Raw genomic sequence first — 24790 nt, 5'->3', positions numbered from 1 at the left:
GCTCGGGACTCCTCCTCTTCCCTGCTAGAGTCAGCGAACCTGGGCTCGTCGTTTTCGGCGAATGAATGACCAGTCCTCGTAGGCTTGTCATTCTCCACACCGGCTGATGGACATTGCACCAGCAAATGTCTTTGGTTCAGAGATTGTGCCTCTTTTCTCATAGTTTGTCAGTTTTAGACGTGGTAGCAAATTGTTTCAACGCTATAGATTACGTTTAGCTAAAATTATATCCACTGTTAACTAGCTAATAACAGGGTAGGCTACTGCTTTAATCACTAATCGTTTGTCACACAAATATATATTTATTTAAAAAACATTTAATTGGCAAACTAATTTAACAATTTAATAATCCCATAAACACATCACCAAGGATAGTGGGAGACGCAGGAATGGGGTGGGAACAGCAGCAACGCTATGTATGAGCTGGGGTGCCGCGGGCGGTGTAGTAGCGGATCAGGGGCGCCGGAGGGCGGCAGCCAATTGCCATAATGCCTCCCCAAAAATCAAGTGCCGGGCCTAATCTTGCCTAAAGGAGGGCCGGCCCTGATCATTGCACCGGAGAGTACATATTCAGTTATAATATACAGTCCTACAAGGCCCATTGAGAGATTCATTGAAATGTGAAAAAAATGAACATGACTAAATCTATGTCTTCTAATTATTTATTCACAACATTGGTTTATATGACAATAGAAAATGTTGCAGTGATACACAACTGAAACCTGGTATACAACTTACCAAAATGTTCAATAAATAACCATTAATAAAATACTATGGTTACAACCCTTTTAGGGGCTATATAGAACACATGTCAAAAGGCAATTTTATTCTGGTTTAATAGCAATGTCATATTTTTAAAATTCCATAGGTTTTACTATTGTGTCTATTAACGGAATCAAGTACGCTAGCGCTGGAACTGCTCAGGGTCCTTGAGGAGAGAATTGAAAACTACTGACTGTCAACCAGTCTCAATTCACAAGACACTGACCATAATTATGTAATCGCATAACATCAAGTCCAATGAGCCGCCACCCCAACATTTTAATTATCACTGGAACCATCACCCTTCCCAAAGAAGCCTTGAGGAAACTACATTTGTGTGTGTGTGTGTGTGTGTGTGTAGGGCTGTCGATTAAGGCAGCCCTCCGCACTTCTCTGATTGAGGAGTTGGGTTAAATGCGGAAGACACATTTCAGTTGTGCAACTGACTAGGTATCCCCCTTTCCCTTTCTTCAGAGGATGAGATTATTTTCAACTAGCTCATATTTGACCTTGATCACTTCATCCAGCCCGTCATTCAGCTGCTGAGCCACTTCCCGTATCTTTTTCCCAAACTTGGACTCCAATCCCTTCTTCAGCTTCGGCCCACCTTTGCCATCCTTCTTCTGGGTGAAATAGATATCCATGCCTAGAGCAAAGCCTTGGAGCATCCCCGATGCCTTACTGCTGGCCTCTATGGCACTGGAGCTACCCACTCCTGTCACCATGGCCACCCTGGTTTAGGTTAATGTTTAAAAAACATGCAAATATTAAAAAAATAAAGTCAATATATTTCCAGACAAGAGTAAATGCAGTATATTAAGATCATACCTGACCACTCTGACGGCCTCTGCGTCGACCTCCTGGAGGGTTGAGAGGTTGTGCTTTCTCAGGAGCTCCATGCCCACGTTGATGAACCTCAAGCAGGCTTCAATGTCACCCATCAGGGCCAGGTAGTCCTGGAGGATCAGCTCAATCTTCTTCCTGTCCTGTGCATTGCTCACCTAAGAGAGATGAAGAATTTATTTCCTGGAATGAAGAGGAGTTGGACAGTGATGTAATGCACAGTACTTCAACATTCTTTTAAGTATCTAAGTTCCAAATGGAACACTTAGTGAACTTATCTGAGTGAGTTTCATGGGAAACTAACTTGGCTCCCAGGCCAAGTGAAATTCCTGGTGTCTGTCCAATCAAGCATGAACCATATTAAGTGTGCTATCATCCTTCAAATGCTCTATAAATAAAGTTTGATTGCGTTTGGATTCTAACAGCTCACTTTGTTAGCGATAGCTGCAGAGGCCCCTGTGACCCCTCCAGCTGCAGCTACACCGACACCGACCACTGTCAAGGCCAGTGATGCCCCTAGGGTGAAGGGGGCGAGGATCACCCCTGCCGCAGCCGCCACCCCTCCAACCGCCCCCGTGGCGCCCCCAGTGATGCCAGCAATCTTGGTTCCCTTGGAAACCTTGGATAGAATTAAATGGAATTAAATCTAATGGATTTGTAGAATTGTATTTAAATCTGCTTGGGGGTAATTGATGTTACAGGCTTACATTAAAAATCAAAGGCATTACAAGCGTGTACAGTAGTAGTCTATAGTGCTCCTACCTTGTCTAAGTAGTCTGTACAGTAGGTCATCATGCTCCTACCTCATCTACGTTGCCTGTACAGTAGTCTATAGTACTCCTACCTTGTCTAAGTTGTCTGCGATGCTGATGAGGTCAATGATGTAGTTCTTTAGGGTCTCCCCATGCTTAGTCAGGAGGAGGTTGTACAACTGCAATGCATTCTGGAACCGCTGGGCTTTCTCTTTGAACAGTCTAGATATAGAAGTTCATCAGTATGGAGGGTGGTTAATGACAGAATATTCAAATGTACACAACATTTTGTTAGCTGGGTCTAAACTAAATAACTTACTTTGCTTCTCCCTTCTTGGCCAGTTTAGGGTCATTAGATAGATCTTTCCATGCTAAAAGGCAGAGGAAAATATCAAAGTTACATCTAAACTATGCTGGAATTTACAAAGTACTTTGAGGCTGTGATGCTTACGTTCACTTTTCACCTTCTCCCACCATTCCATCAGACGATCTGCATCCTGATGGAACAATCAAATGAAAGGGTGAAATGTGAATTTGACAAATGGTTGTGGTCAAATTGTCATTAGTGATGATTCTTTGGAGGTTCTGTATGTAAATAATATAATACACAATGTATTGATGCCTGACAGCTTAGTTGAGCTGGTTATACATAGGCCCAACAGCCGCTAGTGGTTGTGGTTTCATTCCTGTCCTTTGACCACTTAGGGCTGTTTAGGCTAGGTTTTACGGTGTATGGTGAATTCCAGTAAATTCTGATCATGGATCGGTTTAGCATATTCTCCCCCCCCCCCCCCCAATTGTTACTGTTAGGACTGGGGAAGTGGAAGATGATCCTAGATCTATACCCAGGGGAATTATCACAGAGCAGGTTCTCAGTCATACTTGGAATACCTTGAAGTTATCTTGTTCCTCTTCACTAATGCTGCTTATTGAGAGTGTTTTGATTCTGCCTTTCAGAGGGAGTGACTGCTTTAACGGCAATGGAGGAGGAGGTGGCCTTGCACAGTGAACATGGGTTGCACATATCGGTTGTTGAACTGCTACCTAAAACAATAGAAATACAAGGAACTTTTCAGGACACTTTGTTTGACCTGTAATAAAGTATGACACGTCAGGCCGGTTTCCCAGATTAAGATCAAGCCTAGTCCTGGTTTAAAAACCTCTTTCAAAAGAGAATCTCTTTTAAGAATGGTCCCGTGTGGCACAGTTGGTAGAGCATGGTGCTTGCAATGCCAGGGTTGTGGGTTTGATTCCAATGAAGAAAAAATGCACTCACTACTCTAAATTGCTCTGGACAAGTGTACGCTAAATATTTATAAAGCATATATTTTTTTAAATCATGCACTAGGCTTAATCTGGGTCTGGGAAATCAGGCTGGTCTCAGACTAGACGTAACATAGTAAACGATAATCAGGGGCACTCAAATGTATATAATATGTAATGTTTGGTATGGTTACATAAGACAAAAACTGAAGAAGGATGGATGGGCTGGCGTGTGAATGTTGAGCAACCCAAAAGTTGCATGTTCAAATCGCCTTATGGACAACTTTGCAACTACTTGCTACTTTGCAACTAGTTAGCATGTTAGCTAACCTTTACCCCTAGCCTAGCAAACAGACTCCTTGTTAATGTTAGCATTAGCCACCTAGCCGTCTTGCTAACGTTAGCACTAGACATCGTCAGCCACCACAAATTGGCTTCTAACATATGTATTGCAAATTTGTAACATACGAAGTGAATGATGGCCATCCACAAATAAATACATATACTAATTTGAGTTGTTTACTGTTACATCCACCCGAGTCCAGGTTGGGGAAACCGGCCCTTAAAGTATGTGAAAAACGTAAAAACAGTATTTGTAGCTGGTTGTCATACCGTATGAGTTTCAGGCGTAACAAAAACCTCTTCATAGATATAGTCATTGGATTCTGCTCTGTCAACGATGGCAGGCGACCCAAACTGGAAGAACAACGTACAGCTCGGAAAAACAAGTATTTGTGTTAAGATTGCAATATTTATTCTCCGTATTGCGCAATCTAATATTTTTACTAGTGTACATTGTAGTTACTACATTTACACACACCACATATGTATTATATACTGGATTCTTGACATAGCTCACTGTAATATATCTACTGCTGTACTCTGTCATTCTTAGTATACAGTATAGTGTAAATTATCCCAGTATACATACATATAGATTGCATTTGGATTACTGTTCCATTGTTAATTGGATTCGTACGCAACCAATATATGATTATTTGATTTAAGCTGAGTGTTAAACATCTGTTCTGTCTCACCGTACGAGTTCCCTGCGAAACCAAAACCTTTTCATAGAGAAGGGGATCGGAGTCCTCTCTGTCAATGACAGCAGGTGAGCCAAGAGGGCGACGCACCACCAGCTGCTTGTTCTGGTCCTCTTTAGCTTCAAACTGAAAAATAACATTCAAGTAATATTCAGAGACAGTGCACTTTGACGTAAATCCTAACTTCCGCTCAAGACGAATTTCCACTTAGTTGTACGTTAGTCAGTGGGAGACAGGGAAAATGCGACATAAGTAGAAGTCAGGATTCACTCACTGTATATGAGAGCAAATTAAAGAGAAGTGTGTTGCTGCACCAGATGAGATACCTTCTTAATGAATTCAGACACACTCCCCCCATCCTGAGGGTCACAACCACCTTCTTGTGGAGGATCACGTCCCACCGACCACTTATTCTGGGTCACAGGGGGAGGTTTCTGGTCTGTGCCTGGCTTCTAAGACGTCAGTTACAAAAAATAAGTGTCACACCATAGTTATATACACACACAATGTACAAAATATTAAGAAAATCTTCCTAATACTGAGTGGTACCCCCCCTCCCCCCTTTTGCCCTCAGAAGACTCAATTCATCTAGACTCTGCTGCTTCCCACAGTTGTGTCAAGTTGGCTGGATGTCCTTGGGTGGTGGACCATTCTTGATACACAGGAAACTGTTGATCTTGAAAAACCCAGCAGCGTTGTAGTTCTTAACAGAAACCGGTGCGCCTGGCACCTGCTACCATAACCCTTTCAAAGGCGCTTAACTTCTGTCAATCCCATTCACCCTCTGAATGGGACGCATTGTTGTGGCCAAAAGTTGAGATTGACAAATATTAATTTTCACAAAGTTTACTGCTTCAGTGTCTTTAGACATTTTGGGCAGATGTTACTATGGAATACTGAAGTATAATTACAAGCATTTAAGTGTCAAAGGCTTCTGACAATTACATGAAGTTGATGCAAAGAGTCAATATTTGCAGTGCTGACCCTTTTTCAAGACCTCTGCAATCCGCACTGGCATGCTGTCAATTAACTTCTGGGCCACATCCTGACTGACAGTAGCCCATTCTTGCATAATCAATGCTTGGAGTTTGTGGGTTTTTGTTTGTCCACCCGCCTCGTGAGGATTGACCACACGTTCAATGGGATTAAAGTCTGGGGAGGTTCCCGGCCATGGACCCAAAATATCAAAATATTCCCCAAGCCACTTAGTTATCACATTTGCCTTATGGCAAGATGCTCCATCATGCTGGAAAAGGCATTGTTCGTCAAACTGTTCCTGGACGGTTGGGAGAAGTTGCTCTCGGAGGATGTGTTGGTACCAGTCTTCATTCATGGCTGTGTTTTTAGGCAAAATTGAGAGTGAGCCCACTCCCTTGGCTGAGACGCAACCCCACACATGAATGGTCTCAGGATGCTTCACTGTTGGCATGACACAGGACTGATGGTAGCGCTCACCTCGTCTTCTGCGGACAAGCTTTTTTCCAAATGCCCCAAACAATCGGAAAGGGGATTTCGGAGAAAACGACTTTACCCCAGTTCTCAGCAGTCCAATCCCTGTACCTTTTGCAGAATATCAGTCTGTCACTGATGTTTTTCCTGGAGAGAAGTGGCTTCTTTGCTGCCCTTCTTGACACCAGGCCAGCCTCCAAAAGTCTTCGCCTCATTGCGCATGCACTCACACCTGCCTGCTGCCATCCCTGAGCAAGCGCTGTACTGGTGGTGCCCCGATCCCGCAGCTGAAGCAACTTTAGGAGACGGTCCTGGTGCTTGCTGGACTTTCTTGGTCGCCCTGAAGCCTTCTTCACAACAATTGAACCGCTCTCCTTGAAGTTCTTGATGCGCTAAATGGTTGATTTAGGTGCAATCTTACTGGCAGCAATATCCTTGCCTGTGAAGCCCTTTTTGTGCAAAGCAATGATGACAGCACATGTTTCCTTGCAGGTAACCATGATTGACAGAAGAACAATGATTCCAAGCACCACCCTCCTTTTGAAGCTTCCAGTCTGTTAGTCGAACTCAATCAGCATGACAGAGTGACCTCCAGCCTTGTCCTCGTCAACACTCACACCTGTGTAAACAAAAGTGTCACTGACACGTAAGCTGGTCCTTTTGTGGCAGGGCTGAAATGCAGTGGAAATGTTTTTGGGGGATTCAGGTCATTTGCATGGCAAAGAGGGACTTTGCAATTAATTGTAATTCATCTGATCACTCTTCATAACATTCTGGAGTATATGCAAATTGCCATCATACAAACTGAGGCAGCAGACTTTGAAAATTAATATTTGTGTCATTCTCAACTTTTGGCCACAATCCATGTCTCAAGACATTTAAAACAATCTTATTTAACCTGTCCCCCCCACCTCCCTTCACTGTTTGAAGTGGATTTAACAAGTGACATCAGTAAGGAATCATAGCTCTTTCCACTACATAGACTATCCAGGTTAAAGCTGATGTTCATAATGTTCTGTACACAGTGCATTCAGAATGTATTCATACTCCTATCCATTTAAGTCTTGCCATAGATTTAAGCCAATTGAAGTAAAACATTCAAAGTCGTCTCGGTAAGCAACTCCAGTGTATATTTGGCCTTGTGTTAGGTTATTGTCCTACTCAAAAGGTGAATTTGTCTCTGTTGAAAAGCAGACAACCAGGTTTTCCTCTAAGATTTTGCCTGTTATTAGCTCTATTTCATTTATTTAAACAAATCCCTAGTCTTTGCCAATGACATGCATACCCATAAATGATGCAGCCACCATGCTTGAAAATATGAAGCGGTACTCAGTGATGTGTTGGATTTGCACCAAACTTAACACTTTGTATTCAAGACCGATGTTCCCTCTGAGCTGCATGCCTGTGCTAGCACGCAGCTCCCCCGGGACTGCAGCACAGAAGAAATATCAGTGCACACAGAAGCATGAGATTGAACATCACTCAATTTTCTAGAGTTTGCCCCCTTAGTGTTACATAAACATTTCCCCTTTACTGTGGGAATTGTGATCGAGGCAACACAATTAGCCACTTTCAATTTAACGATAACGAAATAAAAAATGAACTATGCAAGAGATTGACACTTTCTGCCTACAAAGTAGAATTCTATAGCATCGACAGGCACGACCCATACTCTACACAGACCCCGTGCGCCATAACCAAATCAGAGCTGCAGTAGGCCTATATGCAAACAGACCATTGCCATATATGGATCTGTGCCATTCACTTTGAACTGGACTGTGTTTACAGCATGAGCGGTCGTGAGTATATGTGCTTGACATCAAAGCGAGAGCTATATAGTGACGATGCTTTTTTATTTTGTAAAGTGGTTTCTTGCATCAAACACCACAGCATTTTCAGTCACCTTGTCTGAAGGACAAGTGGATAAACAGGTTAATGTCAAGCCCTGCATGTTTTTTTCCCAAAAGTCTCATGGAATGTAGGCCTACATTGAACAACACACATTAGCTGCTACTGTAGGCTGAATAATAGAACAGCCAGTTCCATGTTAAACTATATTGGGATACATTGTCTCCATTGTAAGCCCCTCTAGTAGGCCTTCATTATAATGAAATAGCCACAGTAGCCTACTTGACCACTTAAAACTAAAGTGGGTACAGCCTCAGTGTTCTGCGCTCAGCAGACCAGACATTCTCACTGATGCTACCCTCTGCCTATTGGCTACTTCGCTTATTCATGCCTGTCTCAAAATAGAACAATTCCCATTTAAGACAAAAAAAGCTAGCTTTTCAAAGATGTCCAGAAATGCACACATTTTGTGCTCTTGTAGGAAGCAATCAGTCCCCCATTGCTGACTACAAATTACCTAGAACTGGGCTAATAGCTAATTATCCTTTGCTAGCTTTGAACACATTTACCAATGTGCACACGTCGCTACATGTACCTCAAAACAAGCCATTTACTCGTTTCGGTATGTTGCAATGAAAGTGGCTAATAGTGTTGATTCAATCACAATTCAAACAGAGAGAAACGTTTAGTGTTAATGGGGAAAACAGAAAGTTCAGTGAAGTTCTCTTGCATGTATATAGCATGCTTACTTAATCGTGTTTTTATATCGTGTGTTTTTGTTCTACATTGTTGGGGTTAGACCTTCAAGAAAGGCATTTCACACGTCTACCGGCTCTCGTCTCACGCCAGAATTAGATGTTCATCCATGTTTTTCAAACATCAAATTTTGAATTGTTTAAGGTTAGGCATTAACTCCAAATGGTTAAGGCTTAAAACAAAAATATCCAACGATTGTCATTTTCTATTCGTACATGCAGCCTTTGGCATCAGGGGCAGATGCTTACGCCCATACGTATGGGTGGGTGTGAAAGAGAAGCCGAGGCGGCTGATCAGACAGTGAGGAGACAGAACGAATTGGCCAATAAACCTTGTACAGAAAATAACAGGACGTTGACATAGAGTATCTTTTGCTCTATGAAAGTATTTGTCTACTAGCCAGGCAACAACTCTTGGCCTTTAAGAAAACTCAAGTATGACTGTACTCTACCCAACCTGTTACCTGTCCTGAGGGAGAGCAGGCTGCTCTCCCTCCAAAGACCAACTGAGCACCTAAGTACTCTTTCCAGGAACTCCCACTAGGAACGTTCCATCATGATCGCCCCAAAACACTTCTACCATAAATGCATAATTCATCTTCAGTAAACTTATCAATGCAATAGTTTTATATCTGCCTAAAAAAAATCTTTGTTTTATTTTGCAGTGGAGAAAGAACCCTGGATGTAATTGCCTTGTCTATCCAGTTGGACTCGATATTTCAGCTGTTGACACTGAGCCTTGCCATTCCATCCTTTTCACTCTGACTTTTTGCATTTAGATTGTGTGAAACACATTCGTGACACAAAGATGGCTACAAACATCTTTCAAACACTGTTGCTGCACAATGTTAGTGTCAGACTTAGTTATAAGCTTATCATTGCACTTCAGTCATAAAACTCCTCAGGCAAATGAAAAAGTCCCTTACCTTTGCCATCTCAGATATACCAGTATTCCCCTGTCTGAACTTCTCTGGATATTTGTCTTGTCATAAAGCATGGTTTACCTCACACTTCCTCTCCTTTCTCCACTCACAATAGGAGAGAGATTACTTTGTGTGCATCAATCTACTATTCAGAGGGCAGTGCCTAGAAAAGAAGGGTTTTCTGCATCAACTTGATAACACCATGCACACTGCACCAGGGACTACAGAGTCAGTTGTTATGCAGTGTTTCCCAACCCTTGTCCTGGAGTACCACCCCCACCAGTACACATTTTTATTGTAACCCTGGACACGCACACCTGATTCAACTAATCAAACCCTCAATGAGGCATGTTTGTCCAGGGCTACAACAAACTATTGTTGGGGTACTGGAGGACCAGGGAAACACAGCCCGTATAACAATTGACTGTAGTCCCCGGTGCAGTTATATGGTACACTTTTACAAGGCCCATTGAGAGAGTCAGTGAAATGAACATGACTAAATCCATTTTCTTTTAGTGATTTGGTTCACAACAATAGATTTGACGATGAAACGTAGTAGCCATTCTGATGCACAACTGAACCCAGGCAGACTTAATGTACCCAGTTTGTCTCACTAATGCAGGGTTTCCCAGACTAGGGGTGAGTGCGTGAGAAAATGTGCACTTGGTTCATAGAACCGGGGTTACATTAGTAAACTCCGGTTGCCGCTAGTTGAGGTTGTAATAAACAGAGCACTTTGTTTTCTTCCTGTGTAGAGACAGTGTACTTTTACATCGAAAATATGCCACTTGGGGCCAATTTCCCATTTAGAGCTGACTGACGCTTTCATTTTATCTCACCGTACAAATTTCCTGTGTTGCCAAACTGGACTCCTCTCCTGAGAGGAGTAAAAAAAAGTTATTTCAGAGACCATGCACTCTGGGGAGAAATGTAACTTCCACTCAAGTAGAACGTTCACTCTGTCTCCCATTGATGTCAATGGGAGACAAAGGGAAAATACAGTTCAAACAGAAAGGAATTTAAGACAAGGTACACTGATAATTCAAAATATTATGAACACCTGCTCTTTCCATACATAGACTGACCAGGTGAAAGCTACAATCCCTTATTGATGTCACATGTTAAATTCACTTCAAATCAGTGTAGATGAAGGGGAGGAGTCAAGTTAAGGATTTAAGCCTTGAGACATGGATTGTGCACCATTCAGAGGGTGAATGGGAAAGACCAAATATTTAAGTGTCTTTGAACAGGGTTTGGTAGTAGGTGCCAGGCGTACCGGTTTGTGTCAAGAATTGTAACAGTGCTGGGTTTTTCCACTCAACAGTTTCCTGTGTGTATCAATAAAGCTCCGCTACCCAAAGGACATCCAGCCAACTTGACAACTGTGGGAAACATTGGAGTCAACATGGGACAGCATCTGTGGAATGCTTTCGACACCTTGTAAAGTCCATCGCCTGACAAATTGAAGGTGTTCTGAGGGCAGAGGGAGTGGGTTGATTTGAATCTCTTAGTTTATGGACAGTGTCTTACCCTGCCTTCACCAACCCCTGGGTCAAGTGTATGAGATACAGAGGGCGAACCAATTCTCCATCTCATCAGGGGGTCACTCTCCTCAGGGTTGCCCAGAAAGCTATTCTTTGGGTGGGGCACCAGAGGTGAAGACTGTTGGGGGAGTGGGACTGGGTTTCTGAACATTTCTACATAATGTGGATGCTACTATGATATTCTTGAATGAAGTGTGAATGATAAGAAACACACTCCCCCCTCCCCCAAAAATGCTAACCTCCCCTGTTATTGGTGAGAGGTTAGCATGTCTTGGGGGTATGGTATTTGTGCCTCAACTTTCTTACTCATTATACAGGATTGGCCATAATTATACTAGCATCAACATTATGTAGAAGTGTTCAGAAACATTCTATTCACAAAATTGACAATACATTATTTACATTGGGCACAAAATAATCTGAAACACCCAAAACAAATAGCAAATGCATCCAACACGTTTGTAGAGTCACAAGCTTGATGTAGTCATTGCATTCTAGGAATATGGGGCCAAATCAATGATGAATATAAACCCTGGATTGCTGATGGTATGCATTATTGGCCATTGAAAGGCTTTGAAGCAACAGGTCAGCCATAATTGGCACTCCCCAGTAGGCGCAGTCTCCATAGGAATGAATGGAATTCTACAGTATTTCAATTAAATATGCCATGGTCAAAATTACACGTCTTTAAGAGACTTATTCTGGTGACCGATGCTTGATAAAAGTATTATCGCTCTTACCAATAATCTCATCATGATTAGTTTATCCGCACTGCATCTGCGCGCTGTTGGCTAGTGATGGGTCGCTCTCGAACGGACGGCTCTTTGAGACGATTTTTTGGGGTGAACGTCGGTGGCCGAATCGAAGAGGTGAAAGAGTCAGTCAAAATACTGGATCAAATCAAAATCAAATTTATTTTTAAAGCCCTTCTTACATTAGCTGATATCTCAAAGTGCTGTACAGAAACCCAGCCTAAAACCCCAAGCAATGCAGGTGTAGAAGCACTGATGCACTCCTGATTTGTATTATAAGAAAAAAATAAAAACGTAAACGTTACAATAAATGTAATAGGCCTACCTGAGTTCCAAATGCCTGAACGCAGTTGTTTGTCCATGCAAGTAATGTTTTATTGTGTGATAATTCAGTCAATATCTGATTATCTTCATCCATCGCAAACAACTTCGATAACCGTTACTACTTTAATCTAAATTTATTGGTAATCCGACAACTAAATATTATACCGCAAAAACAGCGACATCGGATTTTAGTAACCTTAGGGCCTGTTGGAAAACAAGTCATGACGAATATCTACTTTGTTTGAACGGCCGCTAACGAAGGCGTCCTATGTCCCACGGTCTGCATTCCATCTACTGCATGCACGGTTAATTTCCACATTTCCAAGTATTCTCAGTCAGTCAACACATTAAATGTTAAATCAAACCAGACTCGGAGTCCTACTATTCCACAGATAAGACAAGGCCCTTACCATTTCAGATGTCAGTCTTTTGCCACAAAGCAGTTTCTCACTGATCTACTCCCAACAAAGAGGAGACTGGTTCAATTATGTGCTGCACCTGCGATCTACTTATTCTGGGGGCAGAGCCTATAAAGGCTTTCTCCATCATCACCTTGATTGATCACCCACTTGATAAGGTCATGTCTAGACTGGATACAGCTTTTGTCAAATTTGACATCAAACGTTGATAGTTTTTTTTAGCTAAGCCTTTTCCTGACCTTAACCCAATTCTCCTAACCAGAGACAGATAGAGGACTCATCTTTATATCTGTTCCATTATATATGTGACAGCATGGGCAGCGCCATTGAGGCTACAACCCATAGGAATCTCCACCCAGTTGACTACTTTAAAAGGGTGGAATCCCTCAATGGCACTGCCCATGCTAAAACTGCCTTTTGGCTGCTAGAGGCCTCTATCATTCTCTATGGCCCACCTCTTAGTACATGTCGCTGGGTGGGAGTGTGATTCCTTTAAAACTCACTGTTACATTGTTTGACCTCCCTGTGCTTGCACCATATTTAATCACTCTAATTATGATGTTAGTCTACTTCCATTCAGAGCCATATAGGCTATTAAGGCAGCGTTTACACAGGCAGGCCAATTCAGATATATTTTTCCACTAATTGGTCTTTTGACCAATCACATCAGATCTTTTTACATCGGATCATTTTTCTGGGATGATCGGTCAAAAGACCAACTAGTGAAAAAAAAACCAGCCATTGAATCTGATCGTTTGACTTCCGATTTATACAACGTCCATATGTGGATCTCAATCCTGGTTCTAACCCAATCCTCCATAGAGCTCGCCAGTTTGTAGTCCTAAAAAACGGAAATGAATTACCTCTGCTTCGTTCAGCCATTCCTATGGAGAAAATGAATGGACAAAGAATAGGGGTTTGGGATAAATGACGAAAAATAAGGTCTGAGGTTAACACAGGCTTAGGAGATCTTATACGTTTTGTTCTATGAGATAATATCCGTCAGTGAACATGACCTTTATGAATTATGAGGCTTTTTATGTTCTTTATATGATTACATAAATGCTTCAAAATTCACAAAAAGTGACGTTAGCTGATAAAGATTCTCATAGAACAAAACGTATAAGATCTCCTAAGCCTGTATTCACCACAGACCTTATTTTCGGTGTTTATCCAAAAACTCCATTCATTTTCCCATACACAACACACTGACGTCACGCGACTCTTGGCTGTAGTAAGAAAGCCATCGCCACCTGCGCCCATTCAACATAGCCTAGATTTACGTTATTACTTGTAAACAACATAACTTTTTGGGGTTCACATACGCTTACAATTATGTTTTGATTCTAGCTTGAACAGTTGCTAAGACTATATTTGGTTATGATCTTAGCAAAATAAATATTTTGGATGCAACAGTTGTTAGCTAGAATGCTCATAGACATAGGCTGTAGCAAAAGCTAGCTAAAGAGCCATTTTACTGGTTGAAGCGCTTAAGTATAATGCAGTTGATTTGCGAGGATGACACAAACATTATTTTAAGCAGGACATTTATATGAGACTTAAAACCCAATTATAATTCAAAAGTAGTGTGAAATGCACTCATAAGCAACGTGTACACAGCATTTTTTTGTTAGCGTTCTATATGAACTCCGTGTTCTGCCACCAACTTCCGCGCATCGCCCTCGTACGGCAATATTTGTAAACACAGAAAGGGTTCAATAGGTGTTGGCAAACTAACCATGACGGAGTTAGTGCCTACAAAAAGACGCCATTAGGACTACTATTAATTGCTCTCTATATGCGACCTCTGGACACTCAGGTTTTGTTTAGAAATTATAGTTATAGATTATTTTTACAACCCGTCGTTACCATGACAACCACCCCAGAATTTAAAGGAACAGTGAAATCTGTGTGCTACTTCAGAGGCTACATCAAGTGTGAATGTGCATATCTGATATGGTTCACATGTGGACATTCAGAAGAAAAAAAAATGTCTATAAAGAAAATCAGATTTGGGTTTTTAGGGTGGCTGTGTAAACACAGCCTAAGAGAGTTGGGCCTATTCATAATGGAAATCTCTAGTCTACACCATTGATTAAAGATGATGCACTCCCATCACCATTTATCCTCAGAATTCAGCTTATTTAAATTCAATCCATTGGTAGACCACGGCGCTTGTAACACCAGGGTAGTGGGTTTGAATACCAGGACCACCGATATGTAAAATGTATGCACGCATGACTACATGTCGGTTTGGATGAAAGCGTCTGTTATACAGCATAATGAAGTGTTTGATGGGAATTCCTATTGCCTTTGTAGTGACGTCATTATCAAGGTTACATTGTCTGACCTCACTATGCATCATCTTCGTCCGTCTAATTACTTTGGGTGGGTGGGAGTATCGTGCATAGACAGAACAGCGTAAGCCTGGCATACAGGGGCTATACACCCAGAATATGCTATTCCGTTCTTTTGAAATACATTTTATTTGTATTATGTTTCTTAGTTAAGACGTGCCTAAACAATGGAACATTTTTGTGATGGTCAATATTAAATGGAATTATTACTGTTTGAAATGTAGCGGTTCCAAAGGCACACATCAGCGACTTGTATGCCCAGAGATACAAAACATGTTTATGTTAATGGTAAATGACTGTGACAGCGCAATGATTTACATGACAGTTAACGGCTAACACAAATTTCATGACCGTCACACCCCTACTGCTGCATCAGTTTGTGTAGGCTTCAAGACATTGTTCTAAATACTTTTATTCATTGTTTACAAATCAAAGGGACAAGACATTTACTTTCTGAAAAATTCACTTAATAAAACAGCATACTCTAGTTCATTGTGATTTCATCTTTTTAACACAAGGAAAGAAGAAATTCTCTGAAAATCGATTTGAAGACAAGTAGAAAATGAAGTTTTAAACAATACTTTTGTTTCTCTGAAAGTTTACTATTTTCTCCTGCATGAATAGAACAAATTTGGAATGAGCCTCAAGGCCACTTAACAGTCAGTCACTTGTTGTCCATGTAGCGCAGTATCACATTCCAAGTCCAAAGTGAAGTACTTTGGCCAAAAATTAAAATCCGTCAAGTGTCCGATCTCTTTACCAAGTCCTCATTGGCTCTGGAACTAAACCCACATTCTCCCATGGATTTAAAAAGGCCCATTGCAGTCCAAAATGTGATTTTACTGTTTTTTTTCCTCTCTCCCCCCTCCCTCTCCTAGGAGGTTGGAATAATACTGTGAAAATGCCCTGTTAGAGTAAGCTGTTTGAAAAGACCACCTAAAATGTCAGCCTGTTTTGGTGAGATGGAGTTTTGGCCTGCCTGGTGACATCACCAGCAGGTAAATTAGTTGCTAGACCAATAAGAGAGTTCCAACCTCTCTGCCAATAACAGCTAGTTTTATCCCTCCCCACTCAGACCACTCCCAGACAGTCATGGGAAGATAATTGTTTGAGAAATTGCTCTTTGCTAAGAAGGTATTTTTGTTTATCTTTGACCATGTTATTTTAAAAACAATCACAGTAAGATACTTAATTGTTACCCATAAATTAGTCGATATTGAAATACGGCTGCATTAGACCTTTAACAATGGTGAAATTTGCAATCCATGGCAAGGAGTGTGAAGCGCACACCTCTGGAATTGGAAAGCAGCCTTAAGTCTCTGGAACTAGAATCTGTCTAGTTCCCCTCCTCCACAGTTCTGCCAAAGTATTCCTTCTGGAACTGTTGGAACTCATCCTCTGTGAACACAGACTTCTCCTTGGGGGCTTTCTTGACCGGGCGGTCCGGACGGTGTCGAGACTGCCGGCCCAAATTCTGGTTGACGATCTGAAGGGGAATAAGAGGGGAGACAGTTTATCTTAATTTCTTACACTGTGTGATTCACCCATAAGAGGGTCACGTTCATTAGGCACTTACAAGACAAATGGACTGAAACAGGGATAGGACCTATCCAATAAAATAAAACACGACATTTTTGCTTTCCGTTTCGAAATGTTAAAACATTTTCCCGTTTTAATGAACACAATCCAAATGTATCTGCAGTTATTTGACCAAATCAATCAAAAGTCATGACAGGAACCAAAGACCTGAACCAACTATCCTCCATAGTAGTAGTAGTTAGATTTGAACTGTCAGACTGTCTCTTACCTTCATAGTGTCGGAGTCTGTAGCTCTGAAGCCCGTCCCCAGGAAGTACAGCAGGTTGGAGCTCAGATGGCTCTTCCCCTGCTTCTTCCTGAACTCCTCTGGAAACACAAAGACATGACATCACAGTTCAGAGGTCAAGACAAAGTCCATGACACAGACACTAAATGATATGACCTGAGGAGTTTGCACAGAAGGCCTACGCATAATCTACAGAAACACAAGATGGAGACAAAAGAGGATGGTAAGGAGTTGGCCCACGAGGCTGACACACTGACACCAGGTATACAGACAGACTAGACCAGGGTTCCTCAACTGGCGGCCCGTGTGATTCTATTGATTTGATTAGCGTTTCATTTTTATTATTGGACAGACTGTAAAAACAAACGCAAATCAGCTCCAAGTGATTTTCATTTTCAGGTTCCAAAGTATTCCCACATATAATAAAGAGATACTGTATGTGATCGTATACAAATGTAAGCAAGGTTAGAAATTATTATGTTTTAGTCAAATATTATATCCGTTTGGGCTTCTTGCGGTCAATATGCAGCAGTGGTTGAAAAAGTCCCCAATTGTCATACTTGAGTAAAAGTAAAGATACCTTAATAGAAAATGACTCAGGTGTACTTAAGTATCAAAATGAGGAATCATTTCTAATTACTTATATTAAGCAAACCAGTAGGCACAATGTGTTATTTTTCACTCAGACATCATTTACAAACGAAGCATTTGTGATTAGTTAGTCTGCTAGATCAGAGGCAGTAGTAATGACCAGGGATGTCCTCTTGAAAAGTGTGTGAATTGGACCATGTTCTGTCTTGCTAAACATTCAAATTGTAAAGAGTACTTTTGGGTGTCAGGGAAAACATATGGAGTAAAATGTACATCATTTCCTTTAGGAATGAGTTTAAGTAAAAGTAGTTACAAATATTAAGGTAAAGTACAGATACCCAAAAAAACTACTTAAGTAGTACTTTAAAGTATTTTTACACCACTCATTTGCAGTCTACAAATTATTTGTAATTATGTTTCGACCCTGTGAGCAAAAACAATAGACCTGGGACACCAGGTGGGTATAATTCATTAATATCTCATAGGGTAAGAGTTGAATTCCCCTGGACTACACCAGGAAGCTGATACACTGACACCAGTTTCACAGACAGACTAGTTTCCTTCTTCAGACACACAAGTCAACAAATAGCTAAGAGAAGAGCATGATCCTCAACCCAAGAAAAAAAAAAAAACATTCTAGCTAGTTGCATGACATCAACCAGAACATAGAAATAGCATGAACAGAGACCATAGCAAAATAATTACTAGACTATATTTATATGTACCAGACCATCCCTACATGAATTAATGTGTTCGTTTTTCTGCACAGTGCACAGAAATGCTTTGTGCCTCTGAACGCGTTGAGCCACTCACCGACGGCAGACTTGATCCTCTTATCTTTGACGGTGGCCTTGCTCTTCCCCGGACCGAGACGCCCCTGCAGCCGCCGGACCTGCCTGCTGACGCCCTGACGGTTGGTGCTCACCAGGCCCATCACCTCGGCCTTGCTCGGTGTGTGCTTCTTCTTGGCCGCGCTCTTCTGCTTCTTGCTACCATCTGACACCGCAGAGGGAGATAGGGAGGGAGAAAGGGGGAGTGAGAGAGAGACATTTGTGTACGAGACATTTTGGACTGCTTATATTATGTGCTCATGTGTGTTGTGTATGTGGTCTGTCTAGGGATGTTTCACACGGGCTAATAGGTCACGTGTAAATAGGCACACAGTGGTGACCAGGAAGTGTTACCACAGATGACACTACTTTGCATAGAATAAATACTGTAACAATGTGAACCCTAACATGGTCCAAACATAGAAACATAGTTGTGAAGAGGGCACGATAACGCCTCTTCCCCCTCAGGAAGCTGAAAAGATTTGGCATGGGCCCTCAGATCCTCAAAGTTCTACAGCTGCAAACATCTCCTGAACAGCTTATATCCCCAAGCCATAAGACTGCTTAACAGTTCATCAAATGGCTACCCGGACTATTTACATTGACCCACCCCCTTTTTTGTGCACTGACTCTATGCACACTCACAACACTGACACTCGCAACACACTACATACATACACACGCTCACACACACAGATACACTTTCACACATGTTGTGGCTACTCTGTTTATTATCTATGCTGATTGCCTTGTCACTTTTACCCCAACCTACATGTACATATTACTACCTCGTACCCCTGCACATTGACTCAGTACCGGTACTCCTTGTATATAGCCTCGTTATTGTTATTCCATTGTGTTAGCTACTATTTTCCTATTGTTTTTTTTAGCTAATTATATATTTTTTCCGTACTTTTTAACTATGCAGTGTTGGGGAAGGGATCATAAGTAAGCGTTTCACGATAAAGTCGAACGGGTCTCACTACAACACGTATGAAATGCACCTTTCTTTCACGTTGTGACATTTCGGTATTTATATTATGCAAAGTAGCTGTATGTCGTTTATCTGCAATAAATAGGAACATCACCGAACTAAAGATCTACGTCTGGAAAGCCAATTGAATTGTCATAAACTGCTCTCAACCTGTGCCCTTGGTGTTTCATAGATAGCTATAGCTTCGATGCAACCAAGAGACTATTTACATTGTGCTGGACACGATCTTGGTTGCATCGAAGCTAACATAGCTAGCTCAGTCATTCCCACAATGCGGTGTCATTTGGACCTCAAAACTTTAGAACACGCACACATATTTTTTTTCCTATCAGAAAAAGGATGTTTGACTTTCCAAAAAACATGCGGGTCAAGCTCAGGAACTTTTTGGGCGCATTTTCCAATTTGTTAGGTGCATAATCCTAACTGGGTTGAAATGTTTTGCCTAAATTTGCCATAGCTCTATGAAGGAGCAAGATTGAGCTCGCATAATGGTGAACACTTGAACAGGATTTTAACTTCTCTATCAAATATATTTTCTCTCTATAATTTTGCCTAACAGGGTGAACATTTATGAGTTGGACATACAGACTAACATGAAACATGGACAAACAGATAAAGCTGAGTGTTCATATTTATTTAGCTTTGTACCATAGTTTTCCCATCAAAGAAATTATGACATTTCCTGAATGTGGTGTCATTGTAGGAAGGGGTTGTTTTCTTAAATGGAGAATTACAACAAACTAAACGGGTGGAAAGTGATATCAGGGAAAAACAGAACATATATAATAAATACAATTATCATGAAAAAACGTTCCACTTCTTGTGGAAGTTGATAAATAACACCTGGGGACGTGGCAACAACGCCTACATCCACTGACCTTTTTGTTTTTGTAAAGCATAAAATTCCCTTTCAGAATCCATATTTTTGTGTTTTTAAGGTACATATCACCTGACATTATACTTAAAGCCTTTGGAATGCACACTTTACACTAAATAAGAACTGATATTTCCTAGGGGCAGAAAATGCACCTCAAAGTAGGAATGACCCAACTAACTAATGAAACCGTGGTTACTGTAGATAATTTACCTTTTATGTCATCGCTTAGCAACTCCAGTCCCCTCCGAATCATTGATGCCGACATGTTGATATGCACTTTACTTTTTAAATAACAAACATGTGAGTAAACGTTAAGATTTCTCCAGCAAATCTAGCAAAACTATATTGCTTCTATAAAAAATAACATGTGAGTTCAACATCCGGCGAACAGTGTTTGGGGATCACTACTCGGGTGAAACTATTTTCAAAGTGAACCATCACAAAATGGTTCCGGATTGTTGTCAAAATACCTTTCGCTTTTGGAAAAATGATGACATGTCATAGAAAACACATAAGGTCATGTTAATGAGGTTATTTAGCCTTATTATTATTTAGACATTATTAAAATACATGCTTTATAAAGTTCATGATCTGATCCTATATTAATTGGTTATGGATACGGTGGGAAAATGTGGGTCTGAGCAAGTGTGATGCCATTAATGTTTTTGGAAATGTATGTAAATGTTAAGTTGTCATATGTTTTTGTCTATATATGTTTTTGTAAATACAATATTACAAATTACGCACAATTCCATATGAATAAAATAAAAAAACATGACTGAAATACCGAGTAGCCAATTTATATAAAATTGCCGTGCTGTTAATTTTGATGAATGTCTGTTGGCCATATGGTAACGCCCCCATTCACTTTCAGCTGTAACTACAGGCTGTGCATTGGGGGCGTGATATTTCTCCCGGGACAGCTTTCTCTCTCGCTTCATAACAACCGTCCCTCGTTCTACCTGTATCACCTTTGCAACCGTCGGGAATTACACGAACAACCATGGCGCTCCATGCGAGGGCATCGTCGCATCCAAGTGGCTTCTCGATGCCGTCAAAGACCAACGGGTCGGACCCAAACTCCGCGTCTTGGACACGTCTTGGTACTTACCCAAACTCAGGCGCAACGCCAAGACCGAATTCAAAAAGAGGCATATCCCGGGTGCAGCCTTCTTTGACATAGACCAGTGCTGCGACAAAACTTCTCCGCTGGATCATATGCTGCCGTCCGAGCGCATTTTTGCAGATTATGTTGGAAATTTGGGAATTGGAAACGATACGCACGTCGTGGTCTACGATGCTAGCAACTTCGGCGCGTTCTCTGCGCCTCGAGTTTGGTGGATGTTCCGAGTTTTCGGCCACAGTTCTGTCTCTGTTCTGAATGGAGGACTCAAAAACTGGGCGAACGAGGGACTTCCAGTGAGTGACCCGTACTCCCGACCCGAGCCGACCGAGTTTAGGGCCTATTTGAACCGCTCATGGGTGAAGACGTACGAGGACATTCTGGATAATCTGGATGGTAAAGAATTTCAGGTGGTCGATGCCAGACCAGGGGGGAGATTCAGAGGGGTGGATCCAGAACCTAGAGACAGTGAGCAACACACACACACACACACACACACACACACACACACACACACACACACACACACACACACACACACACACACACACACACACACTGAAAGTGTATTGATGTTATTTCACCCACTGTAAATACGTCAGGTGAAATCAAATGTGTTTGTCACGTGCCGAAAACAACGGGTGTAGACTTTACCGTGAAATGTTTGCTTACCCTTTCCCAATAATGCCGAGTTAAAAAAACTTTAAGAAAACAAAGAAAAAAAAGATATAAACACAAGAAAGGTGTAGCCTACAATGAATGGGTGTATAACTAGCCATAACTTCAAGTACGGAGGCCTGCTCATGTCACCTTATTAGTAGCTCATTTAGCATTTGATCAATTCTGCTGGTAGGCCAACAGGGTTCCAACGGTGGGGGACATAAACAACAACCCCTTTGCCCTATAATAAATAGGCCTAGACCAACTACTGATCACTGAGTAGCCCACTCCTCTCCTCCAACCCTCTGGATCTCTTCCTCCAATGAGGACCCATAATCAACAACACAATAGACTGACAGATTGCTCATGTTAGATGATCCAGTTTCTCTCAGCTGTCATGTTGAGGTAGATAATGGGTGTGTGTTGTTATCTATGGGATGTGGGCTTCATCTGTCCCTGAGGCACAGAGCTGCTGAACGTGTGACTTCCTCCTTGTACACTGGCTGCATCCTGTGGTGCACTACTTTGGACCAGAGCCCTATGTAGGAAATGGGGTGCGATTTGGGATGCACGCTTGGTCTGACATGTTTCTTGCTGCCTGTCAAATCCTTTCTTCCTCTGTCCTTGTTTCCTCAATTCCTCTCCAAAGCTCATTGGAGGAGAGGATCCAAGGTCCTTCCTTCCGTCCTCTTCCTCCAATAAGCTTTGAGTGGAATTGAGGAGACGAGGACAGAGGAAGCAAGGCTTTGCACAAGATGACGTTTGCAGACGCAAGCCATAGGCCTCCTTTGTTTGCACAAGCTGATAAGCAAACATGGGAGGTTGGGTCATAAATCAGAACATCTGTCAGCACAATTGTGTACCGCATGCATGCACACGCACGCACGCTAGTGAACAGAATGGAAACACAACATTATAGTAGTAGTCTGAATAGAATTCTGTAGATTTGACTGTTGCACTTGATTGGTATTGTACCAGTTTAGAGCATACCCCTTGTTGTGATGCTCTATCCATTCCAGGTGTTCTAATCTACCTTGTTGTGACGCACTATCCATTCCAGGTGTTCTAATCTACCTTGTTGTGACGCTCTAGCTGTTCCAGGTGTTCTAATCTACCTTGATGTGATGCTGTAGCCGTTCCAGGTGTTCTAATCTACCTTGTTGTGACGCTCTAGCCGTTCCAGGTGTTCTAATCTACCTTGATGTGACGCTGTAGCCGTTCCAGGTGTTCTAATCTACCTTGATGTGACGCTGTAGCCGTTCCAGGTGTTCTAATCTACCTTGTTGTGACGCTCTAGCTGTTCCAGGTGTTCTAATCTACCTTGATGTGACGCTCTAGCCGTTCCAGGTGTTCTAATCTACCTTGTTGTGACGCTCTAGCCGTTCCAGGTGTTCTAATTTACCTCTATGGCGATAAGGTCTTATGTGGCTGTACTTTATTTATTTTGAAGTTGTCCTACACACACATTACATACGTGCTCTTTCACACATTTCAGTGTTCGTCTGCCTATAAGTATCTCTCCGGCTGGGGACTTTGATCTCTTGAGAATTCTCTATTTGCATGGAAACGACACAGGAAGAGGGAGCATTTTTAGACTGTGGAAATTCACCCAGCAGCACTAACCCTTTCCCTCTGTTTGTCCTTTTTGTCACCCATTCATGCTCTTCCTCTCTTTCAGATACTGAGCCAGGCCACATCCCTGGCTCCATCAGCATGCCCTTCTCCTCCTTCCTCTCTGCGCCCGGTCACCTCCATCCCCGTGAAGACCTCCAGACCATGTTCACCCAGGCTGGTGTCGACCTCTCCCACCCGCTCTGCGTGTCCTGTGGGTCGGGTGTCACTGCCTCCCACGTGGCTCTCGCTGCCCACGAGTGCGGGCACCCTGGGGTGTCTGTGTACGACGGGGCGTGGTCCGAGTGGTACACCCGCGCCGTGCCTGAGCATGTGATCTCCGTGGGGTTTGGGAAACACTCCCCTGTGTTTGAATGAGGGAGGAAGAGGAATGTGTGATTGGATGGGGAGGGAGGAAGCTTGCTGTGATTGGAGGATTATTGGACAATGGTTAGAAACTTCCTTACCACCCCACCCCGTAGGCACAGATCTAGAATCAGCGTACCCTCAATTCTTAAGGAGCAATGTAAAACTAGCCTTAGGTCAGTGTCTGGGGGTAACTGTATATTACTGTTTGGACTAGAGGGGGGCTGGTGACGATCACATGTCATAGGTCAGTTGGCGTTTGAATTCACGTCAGTTAGTCAGTCTTTCATAAGCCTTACCATTCACACGTCAGACAATGACATCACTATGATTTCCTCAACACGAGGGGAAGTGGGTGGCCCCACTGGACAATCCAGTATCTCTGCTAAACAGTGTGTGGGTCTGGTCCTCACGTACAGATGGATGGGGCTGAACCCCACACGCCTACACAAACCCTAAGACATTCTCTAGTCATATGAATGTAGTAAATATCAATCAATGTTTTAATGTCACTGATTTTTATTTTATTTGTTAACATGGTTGAATTGTTGTATGCATCTGATATTAAAAATAAGTTCTGTAATAACTATTAAACCTCTCTTTTTCTATATGAATAAAGCACCTGGATACGGTTGAAGGAAGACTAACATGTAATGAACAGTCTCTTTTCATAGTTTCTTGTGGAGGAGAAAAGCACCTGTGGAAAATCAACTACTTGTTACACCAAGGCCATACTCTAGTCATACTTTGTCCACTTGAGGGCAGCAAAACGTCTGTTCTCTCTTGCTCGCTCTCTTTCATTACCTCACATCACAAGTTGCTTTCAAAGCTTTTGCACCTGTTATTTTCAGAAAGGAATATTTAATAAAACATTTTTTT

The 24790-nt window shown here is 42.0% G+C and overlaps 3 protein-coding genes across 3 annotated transcripts; 1 reads left to right on the top strand and 2 right to left on the bottom strand.

The window, feature by feature from the left end:
- Positions 1–426: 426 nt before the first annotated feature.
- LOC106591111 (uncharacterized) lies at positions 427–12838 on the bottom strand. The gene is made up of 12 exons (XM_014182303.3): positions 12669–12838; positions 11169–11300; positions 4990–5115; positions 4658–4789; positions 4233–4316; positions 3249–3401; positions 2809–2854; positions 2677–2728; positions 2450–2579; positions 2036–2224; positions 1591–1763; positions 427–1494 (listed from the first exon to the last, which is right to left on the bottom strand). The coding sequence occupies exons 1-12, from the start codon at positions 12669–12671 to the stop codon at positions 1233–1235; spliced, it is 1482 nt and encodes a 493-aa protein (XP_014037778.1). The 5' UTR covers positions 12672–12838; the 3' UTR covers positions 427–1232.
- A 3030-nt stretch (positions 12839–15868) lies between these two features.
- On the bottom strand, positions 15869–20546 carry LOC106591120 (active regulator of SIRT1). The gene is made up of 4 exons (XM_014182309.3): positions 20362–20546; positions 18264–18446; positions 16842–16939; positions 15869–16520 (listed from the first exon to the last, which is right to left on the bottom strand). Exons 1-4 carry the CDS (start codon positions 20414–20416, stop codon positions 16371–16373), a joined length of 486 nt encoding a protein of 161 aa, XP_014037784.1. The 5' UTR covers positions 20417–20546; the 3' UTR covers positions 15869–16370.
- Positions 20547–21006: 460 nt separating this feature from the next.
- LOC106590923 (3-mercaptopyruvate sulfurtransferase) lies at positions 21007–24552 on the top strand. Its single transcript, XM_014182097.3, has 2 exons — positions 21007–21742; positions 23613–24552. Exons 1-2 carry the CDS (start codon positions 21370–21372, stop codon positions 23921–23923), a joined length of 684 nt encoding a protein of 227 aa, XP_014037572.3. The 5' UTR covers positions 21007–21369; the 3' UTR covers positions 23924–24552.
- Positions 24553–24790: the final 238 nt, after the last annotated feature.

Source organism: Salmo salar, chromosome 02 (genome assembly GCF_965601325.2).
Source record: "Salmo salar chromosome 02, fSalSal1, whole genome shotgun sequence".
Classification (NCBI taxonomy): Eukaryota; Metazoa; Chordata; class Actinopteri; order Salmoniformes; family Salmonidae; genus Salmo; species Salmo salar.
This window is presented reverse-complemented; position numbering and strand designations above follow the sequence as displayed.